General features: G+C 39.5%; 1 protein-coding gene across 2 annotated transcripts in view; it reads left to right on the top strand.

Moving 5' to 3' along the window:
* Window positions 1–20,000, top strand: part of Polr3E (RNA polymerase III subunit E) — a 28,807-nt gene extending 8,807 nt beyond the window's left edge. Inside the window, exons 5-11 of one of the 2 annotated variants that reach the window (XM_070095181.1) lie at window positions 110–257; window positions 1,674–1,900; window positions 5,034–5,242; window positions 9,263–9,429; window positions 9,717–9,795; window positions 10,718–10,882; window positions 19,945–20,000. In XM_070095181.1, coding sequence (XP_069951282.1) covers window positions 110–257; window positions 1,674–1,900; window positions 5,034–5,242; window positions 9,263–9,429; window positions 9,717–9,795; window positions 10,718–10,870 — 983 coding nt within the window. In that variant the 3' untranslated portion in view covers window positions 10,871–10,882; window positions 19,945–20,000. Of the gene's footprint in view, window positions 1–109; window positions 258–1,673; window positions 1,901–5,033; window positions 5,243–9,262; window positions 9,430–9,716; window positions 9,796–10,717; window positions 10,883–17,523 lie in introns of both variants that reach the window. The other variant, XM_070095179.1, reaches the window with a different exon arrangement.
* The last annotated feature ends 3,462 nt before the right edge of the window (window positions 20,001–23,462 follow it).

Raw genomic sequence — 23,462 nt, 5'->3', positions numbered from 1 at the left:
AAATGGAGTGCTCCTATTCTAAACTTCAGTTTTTCATTGTCATGTATTGTCATACAGTTAGTTAATGCTGTCTATAGTATATGTAAGCTATTCAAAATTTCCTTTACAGATTCTGATGACGATGAAAAAATCAAGAAAGTGACTGTACGGTTTGAGAAACCAGAAACAGTGAAGAGTCGCAAAGCAAAAGAGAAGAGCTACGGTTTTCTCCTGCGGCAGATCCGGGAAGAGCCATGGATTGAAGTGGCTTACCACAAGTTAGCACAGTGTTTGTTTAGTGGAGAAAAAGGACAGTTCCATGGAGGAACTTTATTGAGTCATTTAGTCTGTGGACAGGCTTCTCCAGCCTGAGGAAACCTGTCCATGGACAAAACTTCTCAATAAAGTTACTCTTTGCAATTAAGTCTATTTTCACAACTCATTGGCTTTAATAAATTTGTTTATATTTGCATGCTGATGAAAAACAATGGAAATATTCACACTGATTTAAATTCAAAGAATGCACCCTAGAGAGAAGATACATATATATTAATGCAGTATAAATTTCTCTTGTTGTAAATTAAAAAAAAAAGCTTTCAACAAATTTTTGTTAGCATTTTTATTTTTGATGCCATGGAATTAATGCTGGTGAATGTGTTTCTTCTTTCTTGGGTTGACCTGCTTCAGTGGGAGATGGCTAGTTTGTTAAAAAAAAAGAATATTAAATATAATAGAGTAAGAAAAGTGTACTGTATATATGTAGTATGGTATTTTCATTGAATATTGATACTGTCTGTCTCACTGGCAGTGATATTTTCACAGCTATGAATAGTCCCATAGGTTGAAAGTGCCAGTATATGTTTGTAATTAATTGTTTTTTAAAGTGGCAATATTATCAGGGACCCCAATGGAAATAAGTCACTGACTTTTTTGGGTTATCCTAGGTTCTCTATACATATGCTGCTATGTATGATAATCTATGTAACTGTATTTGTGTATACCTGAATAAACTTACTTGCTTATCATGGAATCATCACAGGTTGGGAAACTTCTGTAATGTACTTGACTACCACTGCATGTTCCAATCTTAGCATAAAGTACATTGTGATAAGATTTTTTTTCAGCATTTTTTTGCATCCTTATATTTGAAAGCCGTTTTGAAATTTTATCAGTGTAACATATGGGTTTGTCATTATTTCATTTATGTTATTGTCCAATGACAATCTTTAGTGTATAAATAATCCTTGAATCTCTTTTTTCCATAACATGGCTTTTTGGGGGGATTAAGTAAAGTTTTGTGGGCTCATATCTTTGTTATTATCACCTTTTGCTAGTGTATATAACAGTTTCAATAAAATTTGTAGACCTTGGTCTAAGGGCTACAAATTTTGCATTACAGTGGACCCCCGCATAACGATCACCTCCCAGTGCGACCAATTATGTAAGTGCGTTTGTACGTGTATGTTTGGGGGTCTGAAATGGACTAATCTACTTCACAATATTCCTTATGGGAACAAATTCGGTCAGTACTGGCACCTGAACATACTTCTAGAATGAAAAAATATCGTTAACCGGGGGTCCACTGTATTTATGCTGTGAAAGCGAGTAGTTATAAAAGAACAGATTTAGGTAAAGTTTGTTTTTAATCTAAGTGTAAAATACATGTATTACTTGTTGCTATTTTTGCATTACAGATATGGCAGCGAGCGCAGCGATTTTGAAATGCGGAAACTCTATTGTATGTACGAACACGAGCATGTAGATCAGTTCAGCCTGGGCTCTCAGGAATACTTAAGCCAGTTAGTGCCGCCTACGAGGGAAGTTCAGGCGACAGCGTCAGGACTCCCAGCAAATCTTATATCGCGCTCGGCTCTGCTCTCTCTTCCCCTGCACGATCGTGTCAAGACTGTCATGACTAATGGTATGCTAATATTCATTTTGGATTTAATGAATCTGTCTTTTAAATAAAAACTTGCCATTTGTATGGATAATTCCAAATTTAACACTTCTGTTAAATCTTAAAATTATTCGTTAATGTTACGATCATGGAAAAATATTTTTCATTATTCAGATTTAATGGACAATTAGTCGCTTAAATCTAGTGTTTACTGTAATTTTGGAATGTGTGCTAAGTCACTTAGCTTACCCTCATGCTTTTTATCACATCTACCATTTCCTATGAAAGTACGTTAACTGAAAGAAGGAAAAACACTCATTATTACCTTGTTCAATGGCTGTTTTGCCAGAATTGAGCAGAAATCACAATTCAAATGGCCTTCAAAGCCATAAGATCTCCCATTCCATCCGAAAAGATAGCCAAAGAAAAAATTGAATAGTAAGTATGTAATTGTGAATTGTGAATACAATTATAACTGATCAATCAGTTATAATATAAAAATCCACATTTATTGACTAAATTTTACCAAACAAATTGAGATCCACCACAGTGACACCAAACGAGTTTATACCACTGAAAAATGCATTCGGTAAATAAAACTGAGACAATAATAATAGATGTAGATGCAGTGGGAGGCACAGTAGTAGCATGGAGGCACATGGTGATGGTGGTAGTGATGGGAGCTTGCCACACTGTCTTCACACTCACTACACCATTTACTATCATAAATTCAGAATGTACAGGCTATTAAAGTGTGTGGTATTTTATTATTATTATTATTATTATTATTCAATTTTTTTTTTTTTTTTTCAACACACCAGCCGTATCCCACCGAGGTGGGGTGGCCCAAAAGGAAAAACAAAAGTTTCTCCTTTCATATTTAGTAATATATACAGGAGAAGGGGTTACTAGCCCCTTGCTCCTGGCATTTTAGTCGCCTCTTACAACACGCATAGCTTACGGAGGAAGAATTCTGTTCCACTTCCCCATGGAGATAAGAGGAAATAAACAAGAACAAGAGCTAGTAAGAAAATAGAAGAAAACCCAGAGGGGTGTGTATACATATGCTTGTACATGTATGTGTAGTGTGACCTAAGTGTAAGCAGAAGTAGCAAGACGTACCTGAAACCTTGCATGTTTATGAGACAGAAAAAAACACCAGCAATCCTACCATCGTGTAAAACAATTACAGGCTTACGTTTTACACTCACTTGGCAGGACGGTAGTACCTCCCTGGGCGGTTGCTGTCTACCAACCTACTACCTTAATTATTATTATTATTATTATTCTTTCTTTCTTTCAACACACCGGCCGTATCCCACCGAGGCAGGGTGGCCCAAAAGGAAAAACAAAAGTTTCTCCTTTCATATTTAGTAATATATACAGGAGAAGGGGTTACTAGCCCCTTGCTCCTGGCATTTTAGTCGCCTCTTACAACACGCATAGCTTACGGAGGAAGAATTCTGTTCCACTTCCCCATGGAGATAAGAGGAAATAAACAAGAACAAGAGCTAGTAAGAAAATAGAAGAAAACCCAGAGGGGTGTGTATACATATGCTTGTACATGTATGTGTAGTGTGACCTAAGTGTAAGCAGAAGTAGCAAGACGTACCTGAAACCTTGCATGTTTATGAGACAGAAAAAAACACCAGCAATCCTACCATCGTGTAAAACAATTACAGGCTTACGTTTTACACTCACTTGGCAGGACGGTAGTACCTCCCTGGGCGGTTGCTGTCTACCAACCTACTACCTTAATTATTATTATTATTATTATTATTATTATTATTATTATTATTATTATTATTATTATTATTATTTTACTTCAATAGCTACTTCTTGCTAAGGCTGGGTGACATAAAGAAGAAAAGTCATTGCCATTCTCATTCAACTGCAATCTTTCCAGAAGTGTGCTGACATCACAGTTTGATTACTCTCTGACTTCCCCACCTCTCCTGCAGGGTGCAGGCATTGCGCAGTATAGTGTGGTGTGAAGTAAATTGTTAAGTTTCACATTTATGTTCAGTTCAAAGTTGAGACAGTAGCAAGTGTTCAAATACTGGAATCCAGACTGCATCTGACACTGTGAAAGTTTTTGCTCAAAATGACTCTGATTTTTGCTGTTTTTATTGCCTTGTTAGCAGTTGAATTGTGATGTCAGCACACTTCTGGCAAGACTGTGATTAAGTGAATGACCATGAATGTGTTTCTTCTTGTTTGGATCACCCTGGTTCAGCGGGCGATAGCTGGCATGTTGAAAATATTTACAGCTGTCTTTAATTAGTAATGCAAGGAAAAGAAATTACTAGAGGAAAGTACTAGCAGTAATTCACCTTTCAGCTGGGAGAGAGAGGGAAAGAAAGGATGTTATAGAGAGAATAAAACAGGAAATGGGAGACAGGGAAGGTAATCTTTTGTAAACACAGTACAGGCAGGCCCCGCTTTACAGCTCTTCGCTTTATGGCATTTCACTACTGCACTGGTTTTCAATTATACCTATTCTTCATTTATTCAAACTTCCTACAATAATTATATTTACCATGCACTATAAGCTAAGGACAAAAATATTTTAAGATAAGTAATGTATATACTGTATATACATTTTTTAGGCCTATCTCTTGCTCACTTAGTATATAATGTAAACATGTTGTCAGACTGTTATGTGCATTGGAAATTGAAAAAAAGCTGTTTCACTTTACAGCAGTTTTGCTACAGCAGTTGCCCAGAACCTAACCTGCTGTATAAGCAGGGCCCTCCTGTACATATGAATTTCATCACCTCCTCCCAGAATTAATAGGAATTAGATGTGGAATATTATCCTTGTCCTCCTTTCAGGCTATATAATGAATGTCAATGGGAAAAATGCAATTCACTTAATGTATTTATCGCTTAATGACCTTTTGTCTGGTACCTCGTTACTGTAGGTCGTTAAGCAGGGGTTGACTGTAATATTTAGGTGTAACTTTTAATTATATTTTCTATTTATCAGAGAGAGTAAGCTCTCATATTTTTATTTAAAAATTGCATAAACAATTTAACAGCATATAAAAAGGCTGTCATAATACATGATTATCAATTTTGGTTGTACTTTTACAATACCTTTATAAGAGAGCTATGTTTATACAGTAGATGTGCTAATGTCATGTCTGTTTTACAGCTGGTGTTGCCTCATTTGGAGAACTACTTGGAGTGTTTGGCTACGGGAGTAGTGTAGAGTCAGCGCTGTCTGTGCTCAAGGTCCTGCAGCAAGTTGCTGTTCTTGTGCAAGGCAATTGGGTTGTTAAATCAGATATACTGTATCCAAAGGATAGCAAGTCAGAGTCTGGCATTCCTAATGAACTTATTCAGCGTGGTAGAGATTTTGTGGTAGGTATAAAACTTTACATATTTATACAGCCTCTCCTCACTTAACGACGGAGTTCCATTCCTAAGACTGCGTCAGTAAATGAATTCGTTGCTAAGTGAGGAGCATACTATAATGGTAGTGGGTTTGTCAACCATCTTTGATATTGTTTTAATGTCAACTTTGCACCATTTATAACATTTTTAGTACATTATTAAATGTTTATACAGTAGTGTACTGTATGTTGTAATAAACAGAATAGAGGAAACCAACTCTTAATATAAATTATTTAGATATGCATACTGGTCAGAGAGGCCGTCGTAAGTCCGAGTAGTTGGTAAACGAGTACGTCGCTAAGTGAGGAGAGGCTGTATTATATACACTCAGACCTCCAGATTTGCAAAGTTAAGCCTCTGTGGAGAGTTTTTATGTGATGTGATAGGTGAGTGTCGGGCATATTGGCAGTCGAACACGTGCCTGTGATCCTGTGTTTAGCGAGTTGTACCAAAACAGTATTCATTTTATGCATGATACTGTATATTAATAATAATAATAATTTGTGCAAATTTTTATGTTTATATAAGAATTCTGAAGTACTGATATATTAAATTTTATTTTTTATGTGTTCACTATACAGTATATAACAATACTGGGAATGAGGTTGTGAAATTGACGAACTGATTTAACCCTTAAACTATCCAAACGTAGATCTACGTTGACGTGCGTAGCACTCCGAACGTAGAGCTACTTTTTTTACATGCTTTCAAATGGAGAAAATAAAGGTTGGAGTGCTATGCACGTGAACGTAGATCTATGTTTGGACAGTTTAATTAAGGGTTAAAGACATTAGAAACCCTTATTGAGACAGTGTTTTGCTAGGAGACCAATACCTTACCTTTACATGCCTTTGAAAAGTTTCGAGAGTTTCTCTACTCTCTGAGCCTGGCCATGGGCCAGGCTCATCTGGTGCTTGCCTGGTCAACCACGCTGTTGCTGCTTGGTCTCCTAGCATAACATTCTCAAAGTTTTCCATTCTCCCATAATATTCTTATACATATAATGCAACAACATGATTTGATATATACCCTGAGTGAGAGGTGTGTATAAACACCGAGAGTCGCCAGGCCCTCTCAGAGACTTGTTCTCAGGGTCGCCAAAATTTAAAAAAAAAAAATTATTTTTTCTTATGAAAAGATAGAGAATCTTTTTCCGATCATAATGACACCAAAAGTATGAAATTTGATGGAAAACTTATGGAATTATGCTCTCGCAAAGTTAGCAGTCTCGACGACGTTTACGCATCAGCGAATTTTCCCATTTTTGAGCCCTATTTTCATCCAATTCCAGTGTACTAGTCAACAAAAATCATAACTATTTTGCTAGAACTCCGTTTTTTCTATCGAATGAGTACAAGAAACCACCCATTTACTGATTTCAACTATCCAATAAAGTGGTCAGAATTTAGCAATTTTGCCAATTTCACACAAATTTCAAAAGATGCCAATTTCCAAATAGGGTCCAGAATAAACAAGAAAGACATTCCTGACACAAAAATAACATTTCCTCTGTTCATTAGTCACATACCCACACCCCTCTTACATTTCTTTGAATTTTTATTCTCACAAAAAATAGAAGATTTACTGTTATGCAGACTACTAATTAGTGTAGAAATGGTATAAATAATACCAGCGCACTTGTGAAAAAATATTAGATTCACCAGTTGACGTGTATTGGATGCGTGGCATGATTTGCGTACTTTTGAACTTTGGCAAAAATCGAACATTTCTGCTACTTGGAGCTCAATTTCAAGGTACTTCTTATTGTGAAATCAATCAAAATCATCTCAATTTCTGTAATATGTCTTCCATTCTATAAAATAAGACCAGGAAAACTAGAATACAACCATAAATACCATATGAAAATACAGTGCAAAGTCGCTATTTTAAACCAAAAACACAGTCAAAGTTTTTTTTTTCTCTCATTACGCACTGTGTGCTGCAGGATTTTTTTTTTATACTGCGCACACTGATCACATAGACCCATTCTTTCATATGAAGGCCAACTAGCTTTCTCTTGCTAGATTTGAGGGCACTAGAATTTATGCGTACTAGTACGTCAAAAACCCTGGGGCATAAGCCGTACTAGTACGGCTGAAACCCTAAAAGGGTTAGATTTTGTTTTAGGTATTAAAGTATTGTAAACTAGTGGTAAGCAGGTTATATGCAGCCTTAATGACCTTCATATAGTTGACAGGCTTGAAACCCAGTTAACCAACCATTTGTACCATTCTATTTCTTCAAACTTGGTAGGTAAGACACATAGGCAACAGTTAGGTATCTTTATTCCGAAACGTTTCGCCTACACAGTAGGCTTCTTCAGTCGAATACAGAAAGTAGGCAGGAACAGTAGAGATGTGAAGACGATGTAATCAGTCCATCACCCTTGAAGTCGTAGAATTTGAGGTTGTCAGTCCCTCGGCCTGGAGAAGTTCAGTTCCATAGTCAGGAACTATCTGATAGTTCCTGACTATGGAACTGAACTTCTCCAGGCCGAGGGACTGACAACCTCAAATTCTACGACTTCAAGGGTGATGGACTGATTACATCGTCTTCACATCTCTACTGTTCCTGCCTACTTTCTGTACTCGACTGAAGAAGCCTACTGTGTAGGCGAAACGTTTTGGAATAAAGATGCCTAACTGTTGCCTATGTGTCTTACCTACCAACCTGTCGGTATTGTATACCATTTTGATGTTCTTCTTCAAACTTGTTTGCTATTTCTTTTTTAACAATGGGTTTTTAATTTCTGTTAGAGAAACTAAAATTATATTCATTGTTCTCTTTGTTTATTGCTAATTTATCCAAGGCCTCGACTTTACCATGCTGCTAGAGGCCGATGTGAAAGGGACTCTTCACACATTTAACTTTAGTCCCAATGTCAATAATTTGTGCATATCTGTGTCTGGCTTCATGCATGAGTTATATTCACATCTCAGGCTAATTAGAGCAACAAGAAGAAAAAGGCACAATACCGTGACTGGAGCAGTACACAACCTGCATTTAGGAGAGTGAAACATATGAGTGTTTTGGTCCAGCTTGGACCATTAACTAGTTAATGACTAGCTAATGTTCCAACTCGGACCAAAGCATCATCATAAGTTTCAGTCTAATATGTGCAGGGCTGTTTGTCTATTTAGAGCAAATAATGAGACTTGGGAGTCAAGAGGCAAATTAAACTTTGTTATTACTATACTAAATAATAGTGACATATCACATTTGTCTATATACTAACAACTTCTGTATGGCATACCATTTATCATTTAAACTTTATGATAAAGTTTAATTGACAAATTATGCACAATTAGTTGAGAATTAGCACTTTTTCACTGAAGGGAAGCACTTCACAGATTCTCTTGGGCTTTGAAGAACTGACAGCATCACTACTACTTTTGTGCTTTGGGTCCATTATTAAGAAAATTAAAGGTTATTTTTGGGTCACAGTAAACCACAATAACTGAAACTGCAAAAACTGACTCTGCAGATACAAAGGTTGTACTCTATACATCTACTGCAGTAATAATGCTGGATGTCTTGAGTTATGGTAGCATTGATTTTCTTGCTACTATATGCTATAAATACTTGTTGTGCATGTGTTCTGTATAATTTTTATCTTACTTATTCACAAAGTACTGAATGTGCCAACTCAAAGTTTGTTTATTTTCACACTTATGTCCTCCTACTTTTTCATCCTTGATTCACATAATCCTTAATATAGGTAGAAGTATAATAAACCCTTTACTATCTGTCTTTACCATTTTTTTTTTCTCACTGAGGCAGGGTGACCTAAAAAGAAAAAGAAAAGTTTCTCTTTTTAAGTTTAGTAATGTATGCAGGAGAAGGAGTTACTAGCCCCTCTTACTCCCAGCATTTTAGTCATCTATTATGACACGCATAGCTTATGGAGGAAGAATTCTCTTTCCACTTCCCCATCTTCCCCATGTATTTCCACATAACATGAACTAACGAAGCATCACTCCATTACAGTTATACCTCTTCACTAAAAACACGAATGTTGTGCGTACCGAGGTTGGTGATGTGGTAGGACTTCCAGGCAATGACTTGAAGGATATACTGCTGGGTGTGTCTCGATATCAGGGATCACGAGCAGTGTGGGAATTTATTCTTCCTACGGATATCAGCTTCATGAAGAAGTGAGACTTCTCTTTTAAGAATTATCATTTTGTTTTAGAAGTAAATACTGTATCAGAAATAGTTGCATTCGACTTAGATACTACAATGGTAATGTTAATTATTGAATGTTTCAATATTTTGTTCTGTGGCAATACTGTATTAGGCACTCAATGGTTATGAATGAATGTATCCAGTCCATTCATTAAGTGATTCTGCTATTTCATACCAACTTATAAATGGTTCTTTTCATTTATGTAGTGCATTATAACCTTTATTGTCTGCTTCTTAGATATGCCAATTATTGCAGATATCCTGAAGTTGTACAGAGACAACAGATGATCTGGCAGTCTAGAAGTGAACAGCTCTCTCATATTTTTAAAGATAAGGTAAGAGGTGAAGTATTAAGAAAATTGGGCAAACAGTATTTGGCCACTGTATTTTTTTTTTTTTTCAATAAGTCGGCCGTCTCCCACCGAGGCAGGGTGACCCAAAAAGAAAGAAAATCCCCAAAAAGAAAATACTTTCATCATCATTCAACACTTTCACCTCACTCACACATAATCACTGTTTTTGCAGAGGTGCTCAGAACACAACAGTTTAGAAGCATATACGTATAAAGATACACAGCATATCCCTCCAAACTGCTAATATCCCCCTTCCCCCTTAGAGTGCAGGCATTGTACTTCTCATTTCCAGGATTCAAGTCCGGCTATATAAAAATAACCGGTTTCCCTGAATCCCTTCACTAAATATTACCCTGCTCACACTCCAACAGATCGTCAGGTCCCAAATACCATTCATCTCTATTCACTCCTATCGAACACGCTCATGCACGCCTGCTGGAAGTCCAAGCCCCTTACCCACAAAACCTCCTTTACCCCCTCTCTCCAACCCTTTCGAGGACGACCCCTACCCCGCCTTCCTTCCCCTATAGATTTATATGCTTTCCATGTCATTCTACTTTGATCCATTCTCTCTAAATGACCAAACCACCTCAACAACCCCTCTTCTGCCCTCTGACTAATGCTTTTATTAACTCCACACCTTCTCCTAATTTCCACACTCCGAATTTTCTGCATAATATTTACACCACACATTGCCCTTTATTCCTTTATTTATTAAGAAATTTAAGAAGGTAATCTGAATTGTAATGGCTCTGTACTTCTGGAAAGACAGTAGTTGACTGAATGATGGTGGATGTGTTTCCTTCTTTGCATTACCATTCCCTGGAGACTACAGATGAGGTAAAAAAAAAAAAAGTGGGAAAAAAGTTTCATCAATAACCATTGTTGTTTTATATGTTAACAGCAAGTTAAACAAGACGACACCAGCAAGGCCGGTCCCTCAACTGCCAGCAAAAAGCCACGTGCTGTGCGCATAAAACTGGAACCAAGCGATGAGCTGTCAGATACACAACCACAGCCGGCGAAACAGCGACGAGGCAACCGAGATGCAAGATGAAATGTCATGATTGTAGGTGTGACTAGACTTGGGTTAAATTATTGTTATTTGGTTGTGAATAGTGAGCTGTATTCCATATTTCTGAGAATTATCATTGCTTCTGTCATTTATATTCAGTTAACCCTTGTTATGAGGGATTAACAGGGGGATTGTCTGAGTGTCAATGAAATCAGAATAATGGTAAATATAACGAAAAATGCACTTCAGTACTCTGCTGTATAATATAGCACTGTACACACAATCTACATATATAGTCAATAAACACTGAAAATATAGGATTTAAAAATATACAATTTACTGAGAGGATTTGGTCCTTTATATAAAAGGTCCATTGTGTCAAAATCCATTGTATCAGGTCCATTGTATAAAAAATTTGCTGTACTGTATTATACAATCCACAACTAGTCAACAGTATTAAGATGAAGATTTAGACAAAGTTTAAGACATTTAATTAATTTTTGAACATCGTCTGAGGTCTCCTCTTCAAATTGTAGGTAGGTTTTGAATTGTCCCAGCCATGGTATAGTGGCATTTATTCTTCTTCAGTTATGACTGATGTAGCACTTGTGGCTTCATTTATAATGATTGATGAAGCCACTTCTGGCTTCATTTATAATGATTGATGAAGCCACTTCTGGCTTCATTTATAATGATTGATGAAGCCACTTCTGGCTTCATTTATGACTGATGAAGCCACTTGTGGCTTCATTTATAATGACTGATAAAGCCACTTGTGGCTTCATTTATAATGACTGATAAAGCCACTTGTGGCTTCATTTATAATGACTGATGAAGCCACTTGTGGCTTCATTTATAATGATTGATAAAGCCACTTGTGGCTTCATTTATAATGATTGATAAAGCCACTTGTGGCTTCATTTATAATGACTGATGAAGCCACTTGTGGCTTCAGTTATTATGACTCATGAAGCCATGAGTCATAATGACCGATAATAATAATAATAAATGAGTCAAAATAACTGACTCAGTCATAATTGAAATTACTTGTGGCTTCAGTTATGACTGATGAAACCATTTGCAAGGTAATGTTTCCTTTGACCCTTTCAGTGGCTGTCATGTAGATCTATGTTATTGATGCCAGGGTCCCCTCACATAGATCTGTTTTTAATGCCTGGGTCCCTCATGTAGATTTGCATTATTTATGCTTGGGTCCCTCACATAGATCTGCATTATTGATGCCTTGGTCCTTCACACACATCTGTTATTGATGCTTGGGTCCTGTACATAGATCTATGTTATTGATGCCTGGGGTCCCTCATGTAGATCTACATTATTGATGCCAGGGTCCCTCACGTAGATCTACATTATTGATGCCTGGGGTCCCTCACGTAGATCTACATTATTGATGCCAGGGTCCCTCATGTAGATCTACATTATTGATGCCAGGGTCCCTCATGTAGATCTACGTTATTGATACCAGGGTCCCTCATGTAGATCTACATTATTGATGCCAGGGTCCCTCATGTAGATCTACATTATTGATGCCAGGGTCCCTCATGTAGATCTACATTATTGATGCCAGGGTCCCTCATGTAGATCTACATTATTGATGCCAGGGTCCCTCATGTAGATCTACATTATTGATGCCAGGGTCCCTCATGTAGATCTACATTATTACCAGGGTCCCTCATGTAGATCTACATTATTGGGGTCCCTCATGTAGATCTACATTATTGATACCAGGGTCCCTCATGTAGATCTACATTATTGATACCAGGGTCCCTCATGTAGATCTACATTATTGATTCCAGGGTCCCTCATGTAGATCTACATTATTGATGCCAGGGTCCCTTCATGTAGATCTACGTTATTAGATCTACATTATTGATGCCAGGGTCCCTCATGTAGATCTACATTATTGATGCCTGGGGTCCCTCATGTAGATCTACATTATTGATGCCAGAGTCCCTCACGTAGATCTACATTATTGATGCCAGGGTCCCTCATGTAGATCTACGTTAATGATGCCAGAGTCCCTCACGTAGATCTACATTATTGATGCCTGGGGTCCCTCATGTAGATCTACGTTATTGATGCCAGAGTCCCTCACGTAGATCTACATTATTGATGCCAGGGTCCCTCATGTAGATCTACGTTATTGATGCCAGGGTCCCTCACGTAGATCTACATTATTGATGCCAGGGTCCCTCATGTAGATCTACGTTATTGATGCCAGGGTCCCTCACGTAGATCTACATTATTGATGCCAGCATCACTCGTGTAGATCTACGTTACTGATGCCAGCATCACTCGTGTAGATCTACATTATTGATGCCAGCATCACTCGTGTAGATCTACGTTACTGATGCCAGCATCACTCGTGTAGATCTACATTATTGATGCCAGCATCACTCGTGTAGATCTACATTATTGATGCCAGCATCACTCGTGTAGATCTACGTTACTGATGCCAGAGTCCCTCACGTAGATCTACATTATTGATGCCAGGGTCCCTCATGTAGATCTACATTATTGATGCCAGGGTCCCTCATGTAGATCTACGTTATTGATGCCAGGGTCCCTCATGTAGATCTACATTATTGATGCCAGGGTCCCTCATGTAGATCTACGTTATTGATGCCAGGGTCCCTCACGTAGATCTACATTATTGATGCCAGGGTCCCTCATGTAGATCTACATTATTGATGCCAGGGTCCCTCATGTAGATCTACATTATTGATGCCAGAGTCCCTCACATAGATCTACATTATTGATGCCAGGGTCCCTCATGTAGATCTACGTTATTGATGCCAGGATCCCTCATGTAGATCTACGTTATTGATGCCAGGGTCCCTCACGTAGATCTACGTTATTGATGCCAGGGTCCCTCATGTAGATCTACGTTATTGATGCCAGGATCCCTCATGTAGATCTACGTTATTGATGCCAGGATCCCTCATGTAGATCTACGTTATTGATGCCAGAGTCCCTCACATAGATCTACATTATTGATGCCAGGGTCCCTCATGTAGATCTACGTTATTGATGCCAGGATCCCGCATGTAGATCTACGTTATTGATGCCAGGATCCCTCATGTAGATCTACGTTATTGATGCCAGGATCCCTCATGTAGATCTACGTTTTGAGTGCAGTTTCCTCAGATGAGCTGTGAGCAATAAATTTTGACTTAGCAATGAGGGAATGGGTCTGTGCTGTGAGTTTTCACAGTATAAAGAAAATCTTGCTCCTTTTACTGCATGATGTGAGAAGTAAAACTCTGAACTTGTGTTTAATTTCAAATAGCAACTTTGAGGTGTTTTTTTGAATGGTTTTATTGGCCGTTTCTTAGTATCATTTAATACAATAAAATATATATTACTGAAATAGAAATGATTTTGGTTGGTTTAAGGACTGGAAGTGGCTTGAAATTGGGCTCAAAGAAGTGAAAATATTTGATTTTTGCCAATTTTTCTGAAGGAGGGTAAAGCCTCCCTATACCCCCCAGCCTATTTTATGGGTTTTAATAGGTCTGATCAATTTATTTGGATGCTGTTTACCATGATCAACCATTCCTAGTTATATTTTATTATCTGACAAATAGGGTAAATTTTCAAATTGTTGTGTGATGGTGAATTAAAAATTGAAGGCAGGTGTAGTATAGGAGAGGCCTGTAGACATGATTACTGAGCAGAAGTGTTGTTTTAATGCTTGGAGTGTTTACAGTGTTTATTTTGGACTTTATTTTTAAATTGAAATATTTCTTTCTTTTGTGTAAAATTTGCCAAATTACCAACTTCTGTGCACTTTATATGGTAGCTTTGATAATTGAATGGGTGATTTCTTGTGCTCAGTTGATAGAACAGAAGGCATACTAGTAAAACAACTTAAGAATGTGTATTAAGAATGTGGTCAAATGGAGTGTTGGATCTGGGTTAACATAGCACTCAAACTGGACAAAATTGCTGATGTGTAAATTGTACCCAGTCACCAACTTTGTAACTGTGTAATTCCATATGTTTTCCATTAAATTTCATACTTTTCTTGTCAATACCTCCACAAAAAGATTCTCCACCATTTCAGAAGAATTTTTTTTTAAATGTGGACACTGGGAGAAATATTAATTTCAAAGGACTGGAGTGTGAAAGAGTTAACATGACAAATAAATAACAAAAAGGCACAATACCGTGACTGGAACGATACACAAATAACCCGCACATAAAAGAGAGAAGCTTACGACGACGTTTCGGTCCGACTTGGACCATTGACAAAGTCACACTAACAGAGGTGGAGCAGGACGTCCTGCTCCATCTCTGTTAGTGTGACTTTGTCAATGGTCCAAGTCGGACCGAAACGTCGTCGTAAGCTTCTCTCTTTTATGTGCGGGTTATTTGTGTATAGTTAACACGACTCATGAAATTATAATAACACAGTTGCAAACAAACCACAATGCAGGCCCAGGTGTTCATACACTGGCCTGGAGTTTTAAGACTCACTTGCCATGGGTTCTGACACCACCTGTGCCCTGGTTTGCTTGTTCAACAGTTTGTCAGTATCATCATGCCACTTACAAGCAACTTGAGTAAGTGTGTTCTCAAGTGTATCTTCAAGTGTGAGTGATGTAAAGCCAAAGTCTCTCTATTAGGAATCAGTGTTCATCTTGAAGTCCTGTGAAGTAGAAAAAATGACTAACACTGAACAAAAGGGAATGTCTACTATACCACAGGCTTGTCAACTCATTCCTTCATCCAGCATATTCAAGTAATTAATACTAAATCAGCTCTAACAGATATAAAGATATTTATTTTCAGTGCAGCTATTATGCTGCACTGTATACAATCACTTTTTTTTCAGTGAGAACCTTTTTAACTCCCCCCTTCTCCCCCAGGACAAGAAGCGAAGTTTTTTTGTAGACCCTCAAGCATAGACAATCTGGATTCTTGGCCTAACTTGTTGACTTTTAAGATTGTACTTTTGTTAGGATCTGAGTGCTGGAGGTAGGAAGTACATTGCCTGCACTCTGGAGGGGTAGGGATACCACAGTCCTGGGGGTGGGGAGTACATTGCCTGCACTCTGAAGGGGTAGGGATACTGCAGTCCTGGGGGTGGGGAGTACATTGCCTGCACTCTGAAGGGGTAGGGATACTGCAGTCCTGGAGGTGGGAAGTACATTGCCTGCACTCTGAAGGGGTAGGGATACTGCAGTCCTGGAGGTGGGAAGTACATTGCCTGCACTCTGAAGAGGTAGGGATACTGCAGTCCTGGAGGTAGGAAGTACATTGCCTGCACTCTGAAGGATGGGTGGGGCTGCTGCAGTCTAAGGGTAATCTGATTGTAATGTCAGCATATTTCTGGTAAGGCAGCAGTTGCATGAAAGATAGTGCATTTGTTTTTTTTGCACAACCCTGTCTTGGCAGGAGATGACTGTTGAGGTAAAAAAAAAAAAATTGAATAATATGACAGTCAAGGATATCAATAAATGTCTTAGTAAAAGTTTCAGATCTAAATGTAACTCTCTCTCTCTCTCCCAGCTATCCAACTTCCTTTCTGGTTCTGAGATACTTGGCCAAGAGCCATTCAGTTTATAAATATAAATGTATTGCTTGTAGCAGGAATTAAGGAACTAATGTTCTATGTCTTGATTGTTTATATGCATGTCTGTGTTGAATGAAGTTCACTGTAAAGACGTGGTTAGTTGCATGCTTTACAACACAAGTCTCTTAAGTTTGTAATATGCTGGATAACCTCTCAGCAGATACCAGATACCCACAAGTATGCAAATAACATGGCCAGCATGTTAAACTATATATATATATATTTTTTTTTTTTTTCAACACACCAGCCGTATCCCACCGAGGTGGGGTGGCCCAAAAGGAAAAACAAAAGTTTCTCCTTTCATATTTAGTAATATATACAGGAGAAGGGGTTACTAGCCCCTTGCTCCTGGCATTTTAGTCGCCTCTTACAACACGCATAGCTTACGGAGGAAGAATTCTGTTCCACTTCCCCATGGAGATAAGAGGAAATAAACAAGAACAAGAGCTAGTAAGAAAATAGAAGAAAACCCAGAGGGGTGTGTATACATATGCTTGTACATGTATGTGTAGTGTGACCTAAGTGTAAGCAGAAGTAGCAAGACGTACCTGAAACCTTGCATGTTTATGAGACAGAAAAAACACCAGCAATCCTACCATCGTGTAAAACAATTACAGGCTTACGTTTTACACTCACTTGGCAGGACGGTAGTACCTCCCTGGGCGGTTGCTGTCTACCAACCTACTACCTTAAATATATATATATATATATATATATATTTTAGGTAGTAGGTTGGTAGACAGCAACCGCCCAGGGAGGTACTACCGTCCTGCCAAGTGAGTGTAAAATGTAAGCCTGTAATTGTTTTACACGATGGTAGGATTGCTGGTGTTTTTTCTGTCTCATAAACATGCAAGGTTTCAGGTACGTCTTGCTACTTCTGCTTACACTTAGGTCACACTACACATACATGTACAGGCATATGTATACACACCCCTCTGGGTTTTCTTCTATTTTCTTACTAGCTCTTGTTCTTGTTTATTTCCTCATCTCCATGGGGAAGTGGAACAGAATTCTTCCTCCGTAAGCTATGCGTGTTGTAAGAGGCGATATATATATATATATAATAATATATTTTGTATATTCCTTCCTCCGTAAGCCATGCGTGTTGTAAGAGGCGACTAAAATGCCGGGAGCAACGGGTTAGTAACCTCTTCTCCTGTATATACAGTGGACCCCCAGTTTACGATCAGCTCCCAGTGCAACCAATTATGTAAGTGTATTTATGTAAGTGCATTTGTACGTGTATGTTTGGGGGTCTGAAATGGACTAATCTAATTCACAATATTCCTTATGGGAACAAATTCGTTCAGTACAGGCACCTGAACATACTTCTGGAATGAAATAATATCGTAAACCGGGGGTCCACTGTATTACTAAATGTAAAAGGAGAAACTTTCGGTTTTCCTTTGGGCCACCCCGCCTCGGTGGGATACGGCCGGTGTGTTGAAAGAAAGAAAGAAAGAAAGATTTTGTATATGGTAGATTTGCTCATCTTGTATGAAAAAATAGAAAAAGCTTGTAGCAGAACAGGAGGCACATTGTGTGGAATCAAAATATTGTACAGGAAATCCCATTTTATACAGAGGCTTGCTTCATGGAGATGTAATCTAAATAATGTTAGGCATTAGGGAACAAATTCTTTTAATAAATGAAAGATTTAGTGTACTAAATGCATAATGTTGCTTTCCTCACTGGGCTGAAGGTGGCATTGGGAGCTTGAGCTAGTCTTGCTAATCTAGATTCATTGGCTATTTATTTTCTCACAGAAAGAAGTGGTGTCTTGAATAAGTGATTACAAGTGACCTGCCTCGCATGGGCCAGTAGGCCTTCTGCAGTGTTCCTACATTCTTATGTTCTTATTTTCTTAAGTGCATTAATGTTTTATTTCTCTCAGATATTTTATAAAGTTCTAGGTCCACCCTATCTGAAATTAGTTCCAAAAGGCAACTGAATGATGAGGATATGCAGTGGTGCATTTGAAACCATTACTTTATACAGTTGACCCCCGAGTTTCGTGATTAATCTGTTCGAGAGAGCCTACCGAAAGTCGAAATTGCTGAATGGCAAAACCATTTTCCCCATAAGAAATGATGGAAATAAAATTAATCCGTTCCTCACACCCAAAAATATTAAAATAAATTATATTTTTTTCAAATTAAATAAAGATTTACATACTAAAAACAATGAGAAATCAAGTACATGCATATAAAAAGTAATAATAACATTACACTTACCTTTACTGAAGACTTCTGGGTGGATGGAAGGTGGGAGGAGGGGATAGGAGGAAGGTGTACACTATTGTTTGGAAGGAGAATCTCCTTCCATTAGGACTTCAGGTATGAAGTCCTTATCTGGGGTTACTTCCCTTCTTTGTTTTTTAAAGACACTGGCACTTGGAACAACTTGAGAGTCACTGGAACCCTGTCGCACAAAATATCTGTCCAGAGAGCTCTGTTTCTGGCGTTTCTTTAAGATTTGTTTGAAGTGGGACACAACACTGTCATTGTACGTGTTGCCAATACGGCCTGCAACAGCTTTGTTAGGGTGAAGTTCATCCATAAATATTTGCACTTCAATCCACTTTGCACAAATGTCCTTAATCTTTGAAGAAGGCACCTTCCTCCATCTCTCTTCCTCCTCCTCCTCTGCAGCAGTTTCCTGAGCTGTGATCTCTTGCTGTTGCAGATGAAGCTCTTGCTGCTCTTCAGTGGTTAGCTCTTCCCTGTGGTCCTCCACCAACTCTTCCACATCCTCACCACTCACCTCCAACCCCAGGGACATCCCCTATGCCACAATAGATTCCTCACTTTCTTTACCAAAGGGCTTGCACTAGCTTTCCTTGGGCCCATGGTGACTTTTTTTAGCAGTTGCAATCACAAAAAACAATGGATTATTATGTATGAACCCGCAGGGTGATGGTCACGTGTTGGTAAACAATGGCACACTGAGCATGAATGGCGTGGGAGACTGGCTTTGTGTGTGCGGTTACGGGCAGACGGGTACTGGACGATCGCCGAATCACAAGTCTAATCATGAACTGCGAGGCCAAATTTTGCCGAAAAAAAATTGCCGAAAGTTGGAATTCACAAAAGTCGATGCCGCTGAAACTCGAGGGTCCACTGTAAATGGCATTGGTTGTTTAATGGCTTTTTGTTTCTGGTAAAAATCATCCACCCTGGTGCTGCCTGGCCCATCCCACTGCCCAAATTCCTCCCTCTATATATCCATTAAATTTAGTCAGCAAACTTTTGTATATTAGCCTTTTGATATATGTTTTTATTGTGTGTATGCATTATATTAACATATTAACTTGAATCCTGGAGGTAGGCAGGATAATGCTTACACTCTGAAGGAAGGGTGGGGATGTTACTGTCCTGGAGGTGGGAAGGACAGTATCTGCACTCTGAAGGAGGGGTGTGGATGTTGTTACAGTCAGAGGGTAATCAGATTATGATGTCAGCACACTTCAGGAAAGATGGTGACTGAATGAGTGATGGTGAACATGTTTTCTTCTTAGGGTCGCCCTGCCTTGGTGAGAGATGGCAGTTGAGTTAATATAAATTTTATACAGCATTTGTTGTTTAATTTTCCTCTCATTTATGTGTTTTGCAATTTACATAATAGAAATTTTAGAGAAAATGTGATACACACAACATAAATTCCCTTAACGAATTTTTCTAGAACACAAACCTTGTCTTGAATGGGAGCAACTGTACTGTACAGGAGGGTCCTACTTATACAGCTGGTTAGGTTCCAGGGTACTGCTGTAAAGTGAAAATCCCTGTAAAGTGAATCATAGCATTTTTTGCTTTCAAATACATATAAAACCTAATAACATGTTTACACTATCATATTATGCAAGAATCGAGAACAAGCTACACAGGAGGAGTTAAATAATAGCTCTAGGCCTTTTGTGTTGCAATCACATCATTAGGAGCTTGCAAAGTTACCAAAATGAGTAAGAAAATCTCAGGAGATTCATTCAGAGGAATGCTTTGCTAAGACTGAGGGTAGGAGAGGCAGGAAACATTCAATGCCCTAGACACACAAGTGCCTAGTGCCAAAAAAGATTAAGTATTATAGGAACCAAGGATAGTCAGCCCACAAGCAAAGGTAGTGGAGTGGTTAACTAGCAAAATTAACATTGGTGACATAATGGTTATCACATATCAGTTCATAAATATAACAACAATAAACAAGAATAAAGTTTGTACGAAGAATAACAGAAGGATCATCAGGATCGTGAAGAAAAAAAAACGAACTACCTGCAGAATAGGTTGGTCAAGTGGGTGTAAAACTGTATATATCTGGGGCCCTTCAAGTGAAAAAGAGGAGCCCTTAGGTTGGTACATAAGTCAATCCAGAAAATCTGAGCCAACCTTTTCCTTCCAAGAATCAAACTTGCCAGGCCTCTCTATCACCCATGTATGATCAACTTCCCATGGATACAGTGATAAATATGAAGTGAATGGAAAGATGGTGCAGTCACTATAGAAAAACATTTTGAGTGAGGCTGAGAGGTTAGGCTGCAACAGCTGTGACACTCACCAACCATTAAGGATCTCTTCACTCCTCTTATTATTTGTTACTTTTATCCTTGGATTGTATGTGCTGTATATTATTTTTTTTATGTCTTTGAGCGCTGAATGCTTTACTTAGTCAGAGAGCCTCGTAAATATCACAGCTCCTCCTCCTGCCCCTGAGATCTTTTTTAATATCACAGCTCCTCCTTCTGCCCCTGAGAGCTTCGTAAATATCACAGCTCCTCCTGCTGCTGAGAGCTTCATAAATATCACAGCTCCTTCTCCTCCTGCCCTTGATGAGTGGTTCTGCACTGCGAGTGGCTCGTGATTCAAGGAATTTTACCTGCCCTCCTTTGGGTCAAACCTAATTGCCTCCTATTTTCCCAGGGGCTGTATGACCCCTATGGGTTCAGCGCTTTCCCTAAACACACTGATCCTGTAGCGATCAGATATTCAGTGAAAATCACTGCAAAGTGATACTTAAATGCACCCTGGTGAATGGCTCTTGATCCAAGGAAATGCAGCTGCTCTCCCTTTCCTTGGACGGAGTATCCTATTCTCAAAGGTGCTACATGACCCCCACAAATTTGGCACTCCCCACAGTGAACTAAATCAGATAATGAAATGTGAATTATGGTAATAACTATGAAGGTAATTACCCTTTCAGCATGCCATGCCAATAATGGGTTCTTGATCCAATGAATTAGAGCTACACTTGCTAGGCCTCTTCAAGGGGGGCTCCTTGGCGTGGTGAAGAGGCTCTTGGTCTGAGGAATTAGCCCTGTCGTTCTTCTTCCTCAGACCGAACCTAATTACCCCCCATTCTCCCCTCCCATCCCATCCTCCCCATCCTCCCCTTTTTCCATTCCTCCTCCTCCTTCCCACCCCTCCCTTTTGCCCTTCCTCTTTTTGGCCTTTGGGATTTCTCCCACAGGCGCGCTAGTTCCTAGGTAGGGGAAAGGACACCGGGGTCCATCCCATTCTGTTGAGGTTCTTGGCGGTGGCGTAGTTTGCCGTGGAATCTGGATTGCCTGGGGATGTCCCGATCCCTCTCCGGTATCCCGGAGTAGATTTGGGTGTCTTTCGGGCGACGGGTGTATCTCTGGAAGCCACCTTTCGGATTCCGGGGGTGGTGGCCGAAGGAGGTATGCTTTGTGGCGGATATCCGGCCGCCCTCTCTTTTGTCCATCAAGGTAGCTCGGCAGATGTGAGGTTGCTATCCCGGATTGCTGGTTTACTGGCATGAAGGGTAGGGTATGGCACGGGTTCCATGCTGCATCTGCGCTACTAACGGTGCTGAGGTCCTCTTGGGCGCGGAGGGAGATTTCCGGCCCTTTCATTCCTCCTGGGAACTATTCCTCCCCGCTCCCCCCTTTTTTTATTCTTTTTTTTTATTTTTATTTTCTTTTCTTCTTTCTTTTTTTTTTCTTAAAAACAAAAAGCAAAGGAGTAACCTAACCATGGAGAACCCAATCCATGAACCCACTACCCCCGGGCCCCTTCTTGATACCGCACCCCATTCTGACCCTGCCTTGTGTTTAGACCACTCTTCGGACACTCCTGATGCCCCTGTACCTCTTGCTGGTGCTGTTTCCTCACCCGCTTCAGGTACTGGGGCTTCGACTGACTCCTTCGATTTGTCTGAACTCCGCTCTCCTTTGACTATGCTTCCGGCTTCTCCCTCTACGGTACGGCAATTTTCGAATCGCCCGCCCATTTCACGCTGGACCAACTCCGGTCCTACTCCTAAACGCTCCTTCGTTACCTTCCCATTCTACTCGGAAAAGACCGACACGTCAAGCACTCCCTCTCCACGTTCAGTTTTGGACCACACAATGGACTAAATTCTTTACTTTAACACCTTCTTCTTCTTCTGCCTACCTTTCTGACCATAGTATTGGCAAAGCGCTCCTGCGTCATGTTGGTAGAGATATTTCATTTCATGCTCTCAAGAGTGGTACGCGCATCGTCACTGTCCAGAATGCTACCCAAGCTCATGATCTTTCTCTCCTTTCGAATATCGATACTACTCCTATCACTATTGAAAAACATCTTTCTCTCAATTCTTGTAGTGGTACTGTCATTCTGCCCCATACCATAGTCCAACAGAATTTCCAGTCATGTGGCAATGACATTTTTGAACAGCTGGAACTCCAGGATCTCCCAATCCTCAAAGTAGACACTTATGTCCTTCCTGCCCGGGGGCAGAGATGATACCCTTGCAATGTGGCTCGTTTAACTTTTGACAGCCGAGAACTCCCGTCCTCTGTATATGTTGCAGGACATCGGTTACAAGTTCGAAAGGTGATACCTACACCGCAACAATGTAGAAATTGCTGGCGTTTTGGTCACCCAGCGAAATATTGCAGATCTATGGCCGAATGCCCAGTCTGTGGTGCTGACGACCATTCTAATACATCTTGCAGTCAACCTCCATCTTGCCTTAATTGTAATGAAGCTCACCCTTCGTACTCCCGCCGTTGCCAGGTCTACTTAAATGAACGTGAAATCC

Source organism: Cherax quadricarinatus, chromosome 49, assembly GCF_038502225.1.
Source record: "Cherax quadricarinatus isolate ZL_2023a chromosome 49, ASM3850222v1, whole genome shotgun sequence".
NCBI lineage: Eukaryota > Metazoa > Arthropoda > Malacostraca > Decapoda > Parastacidae > Cherax > Cherax quadricarinatus.
This window is presented reverse-complemented; position numbering and strand designations above follow the sequence as displayed.